The following is an 11,416-nucleotide window of genomic DNA, read 5'->3' on the forward strand; positions in this document are numbered from 1 at the left end:
CCTAATCTGAAAACCCAAAATCCAAAATGCTCAAAAATATGAAACATTTTGAAGGTCAGTATACAGATTTTTGAACATTTTAGATTTCAGATTTTCAGGTTAGGAATGCTCATTTGGTAGAGTCTATGCAAATATCCCCAAACACCAAAAGCTCTGGAATTGAAAACACTTCTGGTTCCAAGCATTTTGGATAAAGGCTGCTCAACCTGAACAAAACTGTAACTCCACAACCCAAATTTCCCTAACCACTATGCCCTCTGCGCATTTCTTTACATATATTTGGAGTCATAGGTAGATTCAAAGAAGTAAAATTGCTGGAGAAAAGGAATTTTTTTTTTTGTACAGGGAATCAAACTTGTGATCTTTGCACTTGCCAGGCTGGTGCTGTGCCACTGAGCTATATCCCTGGCCTTATTTCATTTTCATAAATAGTCCTAAGTTGAATTCTAAGTATTGTACCAATTGCAATCCGTCAGTAGATGAGAATGGTTATTTTCCCATATTCTTACCGTAAGTAGAAACTGCCAGTTTTTAAACACTTGGTATTCTGTTGTATGAAAAATGGACATCACTATTGCCTTTTTGTTTAATTATAGTGTCATTGAGCATGTTTTCATACATTTCTTAGCCGTTCCACTTACTTGTTAGTGAGCTGACTGCTCGTGTCTCCTGCCCATCATCCTAGTGGTCTTTTCATCTGCTGCTTTTTGATTTTTTTTTTAATTTTATTTATTTATTTATTTGTGTGTGTGTGTGTGTGTGTGTGTGTGGCCAGCTCAGTCCACCAGGGGGCGGGGCTGGCTGGCATATGGTGCTGGGGGATTGAACCGCGGTCCCTGTGCTTTGCTAAGCTTGTTCTAAGTAGGTGCTTTAGACCACTGAGCCATCTCACCAGCCCCCTGCTTTTTGATTTGTGTGAGCTCTTGGCAATAGAAGGAAAGAAGCCTTCTGTGTCTATGTTGTAAATTATTTTCCTAGTTTGTCACTTGCATTTTGACTTCAATGTAAAAACTTTTAGTTGTTATATACTTAAGTGGACCGATCTAGAATAATTCCAGAGAGGCTTTCGTGAGGTGCCGGGTGGGGTGTAGGGTCCAGCATCCTCGCCTCCTCCTTTCAAAGGACTCCACTGATGAGAAACGCAGACCCTCCTCTCTCTTCTTCCAGGCATCCTGGTTACTTATTGGCACGTGTGAGCACACACACGCACACTTTCCAAAGATACACTCTAAATTCTCACAGAGAAGCCTTTTCCTAATGTAAGAGTGGCCTGCACAGCTACTCTGAACAATAATGCCATGCGTATTACATTTGCTTCTTCCCCATACTTTCAAACCATACTCAGAAGGTTGGATGGAGGGGCCCCAGAGCAGCGAGGCGTTCACACCTCCAGAGCTACTCTGTTAGCAGCACAAGTCCTAGAAGAGCCTCCAGATCAATGTTTTTCTTGTGTTTTAGATAAAATGCTATATAAGGTGTCTTTTTCCTGTGTAACCTCTGTGCACAGAAGGGAAGGGAGATGAGGACCTATCATCCCCCTGTCCAAGAAATTCCACACAAAGAAGTAGTGGAATGATTCTTCCAACTATGTATAAAGTGAATACATGTCAATCTGTGAAAAGAAACTAATTCCAACCACTCATTTATAAAGAATGACAGATTTGAGGGCTGGCGAGATAGCTCAGCAGACTAAGTACCTGCTTAGGCAAGCACAGGGACCAGGGTTCGATCGTCGGACCACATGCCACACTAGCCCCTAAACCAGGTGTGCTGAGCTGGCCACCAAGACCAGGCATGTGGTGGCACATGCCTGTGATCCCAGCACTGGGGAGGCTGAAAACAGGAGGATCACTGTGAGTCCAAATACATAAGAACAAATTGTTAAAAAAGAATGACAGATTTGAGACATTTGTAGGAAAATAGATGGATCTCGAAAATGTAATGTTGAGTAAAATAATCAGACACACAGACACCAAATGGATCTCTCATTTAAGTGAGGCAAAGTACAAACAAAATTATAAAGGATGGGTAGAAAGGTACAAGGGGGTGTATTGGGCTAATAGTATCCCTTAGTTATTACGGGCTGGTCAGGTCTGCAATCTCCCAAATGAATGTACTGCAAAGGCTAAATAAAAAGAGGCAAGAGGAACAAATTCAGGGCTCCAGCAGGATCAAAGCCCTCCCACAGAATTTGAGATTCTTCTGGGGCTAAGACCAAGACCTTCTCTGGGAAGCCCATAGTATTTATTTAGTTATCAAAAGGGAGAATACTCAAGAAGGATGGGAACCACTCAAGGACTTCTCCCAGTAAAATATTAAGTTAATCCACCCAAGAGTGAGATGCCTGAGGCTAAAGTCTTCAGCAAGTTGAGGTTGGATCCAGGTGTCCTTGGCTGCGACCTTCTTTGGGGCTTTCTGGCTCTATCTGCCATTACAGGCCTCAGTAGGGATCAATGACTCACAGCTGTTCACTTGCCAAGTCCACCGCCCGTTCCCAGACAAGCAGCCTAGGCTTTGGAGGGACTCACAAGTACATATGAAAAGCCCATCGGTGGATCTAAGTCCTGCTCAGGGCTGCTTCATAGTGGTCTCCATTAAGGACAGGTCTCCTGCAATAGGGAAGAGGACCAGGGAACGAAGAAAAGGTGAGGAGGAGGGGAAGGAGACGAGAGCAATAAGGACGCCCCAAGCACGGCATCCTAATGGCCCCGGTGAAGGTACACGTTATATACCATGACTTGGACTAAGACAAATAATATCAAGAAGTACAAAAAGGGGATAGAAGAACCTGTAGGGAGAAGGAAGGGGAAGTGGATTTCAATAAAAAAACAAGGTGTGATATACACGTATAACCTCTTGTCTTAGTTACTCTTCTCTCGATGCTGGGACAAATACCCAACACTTAAAATGAAGGAAGGAATGGTCTATTTAGCTCACAGTTACTGGAGGTTTCATAGTTCAAAGCAGCCTGAATTATGTAGCAAGACCTTGGAGCCTTATTTGCTCAGGAGAGTCAGTGCCTCTGTCATCTCCAAACATCTCCTCAGCCTCAGTCGCAAACATCACTGGCTGCAGGGTCTGAAGGAGAGGCTGGGGTGCCACGGTGTGCAGGATGACCCCCCTCCACACCTCCGAGGGAGCCCTAAGGCCTGAGGGGGCTGAGCAGTGCTGCCAGTTTAAAGGTCTGACCCCGCCCTTGGCCCCGCCCCATCCTCTGGCCCCGCCCCTCAACCATTCCCTGCTTCTCAAGCCGGGACTGCCCCCTGACATACATGAGGCTTTCGGGGAACAGCTAAACACAAACTGTAACACCACTCCCCAAGTTGATTGCAACTGCATGACCTGCAAACATGTATTAATAAAAATAAAACAGAGGGGCTGGTGAGATGGCTCAGTGGTCTAAAGCACCTACTTGGAACAAGCTTAGCAAAGCACAGGGACCACGGTTCAATCCCCCAGCACCACATGCCAGCCAGCCCCGCCCCCTGGTGGGCTGAGCTGGCCACACACACACACACACACACACACATAAATAAAATTTTTTAAAAAACTTTAAAAAAATAAAATAAAATAAAACAGAAACTAATTCCAGGCACAGCACTTTGACACAGTGTACCCCATGCTTATTATTTATTGCTTTCAATTTGATCAAAAATACTACTTCATTTAAGAGTCTCAGGACTCTGCGGACCTCATTTTCCACTATGGCCTATGGCTTTAGGCAAAAGCAAGGTGGCACTAGAATTGCGATGGCCTGAAACAGCCTCCTCAGCCTCTTGCCACTTGGTGCCCCTCATCTGTGGTCACCTTGACCTCAAGAGATGAGCTCTGGGAGGCAAAGACTTCTGTCAGGAGAACATCTGTCACACATGATTAAGCAGTAACTTAGAAGACACCAGTTGGCAAGCAAGACTACAAGAATTTTACAGTAACTAAAAATCAAATAGGTAAATGATTATTAAAATGCAGTCAAGGATATCTGCCAAGAAGAAGCTGATGTTTTGCTGATCTGTTCTTTGGAAAATGTTCCTACTTAAAACTGCTGTCCTAGTGTGTGCCACCTTCACAGAGTGACCCTCCAGAGTGTCCAGGAAACCTCTGGGTCTAACCAGTGTGCTTATGTCTGGTGGTTTGCAGGTTCTTACAACAGACTCCTGCCCTACATTGTCATGGGCAGTCTGACTGTCCTCATTGGAATTGTCACCCTTTTCTTCCCCGAAAGCTTTGGAGTGACTCTACCAGAGACCTTAGAACAGATGCAGAAAGTGAAATGGTAAGTGGAACTTGAAATGATCCAAAGAACAAACATGAAAGAATAGCTAGCCAGCCTGGGCAGCTTGGTGGGACCCTGTCTCCAAATGAAAAGGACTGGGGTGGAGCGTTTGTCTGGCATGTGCAAGGCCCTGAGTTCAGTCTCTAGTACTGAAGAAAAAAAATTAAGTGAGGAAAGTTAAGAAAAAAAAGAATAGACCAGTTCTGTCAGACAAAAAGCATACTGTTAAGCAAGTGAAGTAATGGTGTAAGACTAGAAATCAGTGGTCCATGGTGTAGGATATATACAAAGCCCAAAAAAAAAATATAATTCATTATGTGATAAAATGTAGCAATTCAAAATGAGGGAGAAGGGGCCGGGGAGATGGCTCAGTAGAATAAGCGCTTCCCTGGCAAGCACAAGAGCCTGAGTTCAATCCCCAGTTCCACCAAAAAAAAATAAATTAACAAAAAGAGGGAGAGAGTTAGGTTATTCAGGAAAAAGATGTTAGAACATAGACATAGTGAGGAAATGAAAAATTAAATCCTAACATATATATCCAAATAAACACCAGAAAGGTGAAATATAGGTTTATTTATTTATTTATTCTTTTTTTTTTTTTTTTTTTTTTGCGGAACCAAGAATTGAACTCAGGCCCTTGCACTTGCCAGGGAAGCGCTTATTCTACTGAGCCATCTCCCCAGCCCCAAAATATAGGTTTAAAAGTATAATATCATAAATGTTCCTGAAGAGAACATACTTTTATTATAGTTCTTGCAGTGCTGCAAATGGAGCCAGGGAAATACCACGCTAGGCTGAGCTAGCCTCAGCTCCCGCCTCGTCCAGCACCACACTAGCCTCACACCTGGAAAACCTGAATGTTTTTATAACCTTTAGAGCCAGTCTTTCTGAGAATAATGTCAAAATAAAAGGGACGTAAAAAAAAAGTTGTGGGGCCAGGGAGATAGCTCAGTAGAATAAGCGCTTCCCTGGCAAGCACAAGGGCCTGAGTTCAATCCCTGGTTCCACCAAAAAAAAAAAAAAAAAGAAAAGTTGCTATACCTAGTCATACAATTTTAAAAAGGCAAAAAAAAACCATAAAAACAAAATCCAGTAAGACATGAAAAATATTTGCAACACAAAATACAAACATGGGCTAAAATAGCTAATGTACAAAAGGCCCTGAGTAGCCAATGGGGAGAAAACATGATAGGAAAGCTGGTTAAGGCCTTATAGAGGCACTTAACACCAGGTGAAAGCCCAGATTCCAGCATGCACTTGAGAAATTACTTGTCTGCACTAATAAAGAAATGCAAAATAAAATACAATAATTCTGTACTACAAGACTGTGTAAGGGGCATCTTTTGGGCCCGGCCATTTCTGACCTCCTCTGCGTGTGCTGCCATGTGGGTCAGGCCCAGCACTCCCTGGAGGTGGCAGCCCGCTCCCGTCCGCCCCGCGGTGCTGCCCTGGCCTCCCCTGCCTGTGTCTGACCCGCCTGGAAACTCCATTTTCCACAGTTCGCCTCCTTGTGCTCAGTAATTTGCTAGGAAAACTTCACAGACCTTAGGAAACACTTCGCTGGTGCTAAGCGGCGTGTTCCTACGGATATAATGAACAGCAAACGAGAGTTCCCAGGCCAGGTCTCTCTCTGTGGAGCTGAGTGCTCTTCTCAGTACTAGAGTGCTTGGGTCGAGAGCACAAAGCCCTGGGTGCTAGGCTAGGTCCTCAAGAACAACAACAAAGATTAGTAATATGGAGAAGTTTGTGTTATAAGGTGAATCCACCTGGCTTAACAGCCGCATGTACTGTAAAGCTTCAGGCAATCATTGAAGTTTCCTTAAACCTTCAGTGTTTGCATCTATCATGTGGTAATATTTTACATTTCTGGCTTACGGTCCCAAACGTAGTGTTGGCAGTATCTGGCCATAATCCAGCTCAGTGCATGCATATGTGAGCCTGATTTCTGACAGAATGTGTACAACAAAAGGCACCCATTTTTTATGTATTTTTTCTAAAGATATACCGTGAGGCCTTGGTTGATAAGTGGCTCCATGCTCAAGACTTTCCACTACTCACTGAACAGCCAAGTTTGGAAAACATCTGCTCAGTGTTGGCACTTTTGCTGATAGCTGAGCCAAAACTCTGACTTAAAATATCCTCTCTGGGGTGAGAACAAGTCAGATGCAAAGGGCGGCCTTCCATCAAAGCGCCACTCTCACCCTCATTATGTGATAAAATGTGACAATTCAAAATGAGGGAGAGAGTTAGATTATCCAGGAAAAAGATGTTAGCTAGCGCTTTGTACTGACACAGCAGGGCACTCATGTGAGTGTGCTGCCACATTTGTCACTGCACTTGTTTCTTTTGCTCTTTATTTTGCATAAAGTATCGTAATCATGGCTTCATACAGAGTGACACCAGCAGTCAAGCTAAACATCATCCTCAAAGCAGGAAACTTGGAGAACCACAGTAGTTGAAAGAAACTGTGTGCAATTTGTTAAAGTCCTCTGGAGCTGGGTGCTCTGCTCAGTGCTGGGGCGCTTGGATAGAGCACAGAGCCCTGGCTTCTTGTCCTAGCTCCACAAGAACCACCACAAAGAAAATTAGTAAGATGGCGAAGCTTAGAGTGTGAGTTTAGGGGCCTTAGAACCAGTTGTGTGGGGGCCAGGGAGGTGGCTCAGTGGAATAAGCACTTCCCTTGCAAGCACAGGGGCCTGAGTTCAATCCCTAGTTCCATTTAAAAAAATGTGCTTTTTCATTATTTTGTATGGGAAAAATATGATCAGTTCTCAAGCTTTTCAGTGTTTGAACATGAATTTGGAACGATTAGGTTTGACATCTGAAATGTCAGCGTAACCACCTCACTATCAACTTTATCTGCCAGGATATTCATGGCTACTCCTCCAGCATTGCCTCAGGAAAGCTGTAAATGTGCTTAAATTCTTCATCTTATATTTAATTACAGAAATAATACTAGATATTCAAAATCCTAGAATAGTAGTTCTCTATTCATGAGGGTCTTCAATTAGAGTTCAAATAACTGCTAATAGCTACTCATCCCTTGTTGGGAGAAATGTCTTTTTTTTTTTTTTTTTGGCAGAACCGGGAATTGAACTCAGGCCCTTGCACTTGCCAGGGAAGCACTTATTCCACTGAGCCATCTCCCCGGCCCATTGGGAGAAATGTCTTTTAGTGTGGTTTTTTGAGAAGAATAATCTTGAATATTTCATTTTCTTTAGCAGCAACTGTATTTTCAGGTTCAGATCTGGAAAAAAACCAAAAGACTCAATGAAGAAAGAAGAAAACCCCAAGGTTCTAATAACCACATTCTGATAAAACTTGTTCTTGCCAAACTGCAAAACAGACAAGTGCCTCAGCCTCTGTGAAGAAACCAAAGCCTGTCCTGCTGGGGTGGACAGACGGCAGCAAGCAGCACCGAAACAGCTTGCTGCGGAGGAAAAGTGCTTGTCATCTCGTGAACTCTAACGGCCCTTCCAGATGATCTACTTGTTTTTAAAAGCAAACATTTCCAGAGAGTGCTTCTTAATACTTAATTCCATGTTATGCATTCATAAGACTTTTTGAAAATTGTTAGTTGCCAGGTATGGAGGCACCTGCCCGTAATCCCAGCACTTGGGAGGCTGAGGCAGGAGGATTGCCGTGATTTCGAGGCCTGCCTGAGCTACATACTGAGTTAAAGGCCACCCTAACCTCGGCAGTGAGACCCTGAAAAATGATGTGCTAGTCAAGGACTGGCTAAATCCATATAAAGATTAATACTCCTTTCCCACCATAGCAGTGGCATCCAAATAAAAAGGTCATTGCATTAATACACTATCAGATGACGTCAGGGTATAGGTATGTGTATGGGCAAATATGGGGAAGACGGTTGTACAGTTTAAAGGTTCTAAATCCTTAAATTCAACCAACCTAGATCGATAGCTGCTGACCTGTAGTACACAGGTTCACCTACGATGGCTGTGTCTCTATTGAACATGGACGGACTTTTTTCTTACAATTATTCCCTAAGCAATATAGTACAATGACTATTTAAATAGCACTGACATTGTATTGGGTGTTATAAGTCATTTGGATTTGATTGAAAGTATACAGGAGGAAATGCACAGGTTACGTAGGTCACGCCGTCCAACGTGAGGAGTCTCAGAACTAACCTCCTGAGGAAACTGTTGGACAACCGTATTCGCACCCAGGATACATTACACACTCCTCTGAGAATGTGTAAGTGTTAGAAAGAAAGCTTTTCCCTCTGTTGTCACACGAAGAGTATTTCTGTGGCAGAGGTGGGGGGCAGTTGGCCCCCCACACATCGAGCAGTTCTCCAGAAGATGCTGACTGGGTCTAAATGAATACTTTGATTTAATTCTGATTGTAGTTACCTGGAAATACTATCGGGTCCCATAGGATTGAGGCCCCAATCCCATAAACAGCCCCTGCTTTTGATGCCAGTGGCACGCCCAGGCCACCGTACTTCTGGCCCATTGACTCCCGGGCCCTCCTGCTCCACCATATTTGCTAGGATGACTCACAGAATGCAGGGCAACACATTTGCCAGTCAGGACACAGGGAACAGCCACCGAAGCCACGCGGAGGGCCCTCCCGAACACGAGCACGCTCCCCTGCGTACCAAGTTCCAAAAGCTCATCAGATCTCATTCCAGAGTCTTTACAGAGCTTGCTGTCCAGCCCAGAGGTCAGCAGGTGAGTTGAAAGGTCCAGTCCTCTTATCCGTTGTCACTTGGTCTTTCAACTGACTGCCCCCTCCCGAGGCCACATCATAAGTAATTAGTGTAGTTATCACAGGGGTTTATGATGAGTAACAAAACAATTCCTTTATACTCAGGAAATTCCAGGGAGACTTAGGAGCTCTAAGATAAGAATTAGGGATGAAAATCAAACATATTTAATATTATATCACAGTGGCAAATATGAGTAATATTTCACAGGTTTAAACTGCAAGAGATCGGGCCAGGGAGATGGCTCAGTGAAATAAGAGCTTCCCTGGCAAGCGCAAGGGCCTGAGTTTAATCCCTGGTTCCACCAAAAAAAAAAAAAAAAAATACTGCAAGAGATCAACATGCAGGCCCCCGCAGCCCACTGCCTTCAGGAGCCGCAAATGATCTAGCTGAAGCCGCCGCAGTTACACTCCCTGTCTGCTGTGATTTTCTTGTTGTTGTTGAGAGCATGTAACAAATACCTTCTGTTTCCCAAAACTGGCTTACAATATGTCATATTTTGCTGGTAAAAAGAAAATCAGGCAAACCGCACAAACCAGTTAGACGGGCAGGGAATGCTTGCATGCCCCAGCCAAGAGGGGTGAGTGCTGGGAAGGAACAGGGCCGAGCTTGAAACTGCTCCCTCCACGAGCTAGCGCATAGCTTCCGGCACCCCGTATTCCAGGGCATCCTCTGCAGTGGCAGAGCGCGGGGCCAAGCCAGCAGTGTAAAGGTAAAAGGTGAAGCCGCTCAGAGATCACATTGCCATGAGCTCAGGAAATATGCGTCAGCTGTGTCTTCATAGGTGCTAGGGATGAGGGGACAGCATCGCTCAGATGCCCTTGCACGCTTGGAGCTGCAAGCTGTCCTTCCGGTGGCTTCAGCAGCCCTGTGGCAAAGGACTGATCTTTGATCAGACCCAGTGGCCTGTAGCCTGCCCATGGGCAGGGAAGCCCCTAGTTTTGACATGATGCTTGTTCCTGATGTCCTCTCCTGAAAGGAACTACTGCTGATATAACATCTCAGAAAGCTGCTAAACTTTGCTTACTCTTTCAGAATATTTTCCCTATGTTGTCCACATTTTATATCTCAGGCACTGACACACCGATTCTCATTCCTGATTGTTGCTTTGGTCCCCACACAACAGCCTGAATACTTCATGCTCAGTGGGGTAACTGCAGGCGATCGGTCTCCACCGCTGGCCTGCAGCGGGTCTAGATGTCTCTCCGCCAGCCTGCAGGGCCACCAAGCCTGTCTGCAGGGGCAGACCACGTAGCCTCCGAAGGAGCTGTCCCAGCTCCCTTTCACTAGCAGGGGCTCATTCCTCTGCTTTCTGGCACTTGTCACCCTTGCTCAGTTGCCCCTGCAGGTGGCTCTTGGCTCTGGGAGGCCAGCACCTCACCTGCTCATCCTGTCCTCCTCGCTAGTGCTGCTCAACACAGTGCTTTCACTGTAATAGGGTATATATATATATTCCCCCCCCAGGGGGGTACCAGGGATCGAACTCAGGACTGTGTGCTTGCCAGGCAGGTGCTTATGCCACTGAGCTATCTCCCTGGCCCTGGCATTTGATATTTAGTGTCACTAAAATATTTCATAACTCTAACTTGGCGGAAATGTTTTGGGGTTTTTATTTTGGTTTGGGGGGATTTTTTTTTGTTTGGTTGGTTGTTTAGTTGGTTGGCTGGTTGGATGGAATTTGGAGGGGAAGGGATTGATATATATTTTTTTTTTAAACCGGGGATTGAACTCAGGCCCTTGCGTTTGCCAGGCAAGCGCTTTTCCACTGAGCCGTCCCCCGGCCCGAGGGGAGGGGATTGAGACAGGGTCGCGCTGTGCAGCTCAGGCTGGCCCAGGCGGGCCTCAGACTGCGGTGATGCTTGTGCTCAGCCTCGCGAGCGCTGGGACCGCAGCTGAGAACTGTCATGCTCAGTTGGGAGTGTTACGTTTAGTACATGGACGCTGCGGCCTCTGTGCCCTCAACGTTGAATGTTCTTCAAGTTTTTGTAAATATAAAAAGTAAGAATGTGTTACTTTATTTAATTGCTGTGTGCATGGGCACTCTGTAATAGTAAGATATGACTTTTTTTTTTTTTTAAGAAAAAACAGAGGGTCGGGGAGATGGCTCAGTAGAATAAGCACTTGTCTGGCGAGCACAGGGTCCTGAGTTCAATCCCTGGTTCCACAAAAAAAAAAAAAACCAAGATCTCATTACGTAGTCTCGGTTGGCCCCCAGCCTGCAGTGATCCTCCTGCCTCCCCCTCTCGAGTGCGGGGATTACAGGCCTGCACCTCCACACCCAGCTAAGAGCTGGTGCTTATAGAGCAGACAAGTACACAAATGATTGTGTCTCTGCTAGTTCAAAGACCAACTAGGGGGCTGGTGAGATGGCTCAGTGGTCTAAAGCACCTACTGAGAACAAGCTTAGC

General features: G+C 45.2%; 1 protein-coding gene across 4 annotated transcripts in view; it reads left to right on the forward strand.

Annotated features, from left to right (window-relative positions):
• Slc22a4 (solute carrier family 22 member 4) overlaps window positions 1-10,441 on the forward strand; it is a 69,201-nt gene extending 58,760 nt beyond the window's left edge. For 2 of the 4 annotated variants that reach the window (XM_023713202.1, XM_023713205.1), the window contains 2 exons: window positions 4,138-4,273; window positions 7,495-10,441. In XM_023713202.1, the coding sequence (XP_023568970.1) occupies window positions 4,138-4,273; window positions 7,495-7,588 (230 nt within the window). In that variant the 3' untranslated portion in view covers window positions 7,589-10,441. The remainder of the gene's footprint in view (window positions 1-4,137; window positions 4,274-7,494) is intronic. The other 2 variants (XM_023713203.1, XM_023713204.1) reach the window with 2 other exon arrangements.
• Window positions 10,442-11,416: the final 975 nt, after the last annotated feature.

This window comes from Octodon degus, unplaced genomic scaffold (genome assembly GCF_000260255.1).
Source record: "Octodon degus isolate 3935 unplaced genomic scaffold, OctDeg1.0 scaffold00029, whole genome shotgun sequence".
NCBI classification, from domain to species: domain Eukaryota; kingdom Metazoa; phylum Chordata; class Mammalia; order Rodentia; family Octodontidae; genus Octodon; species Octodon degus.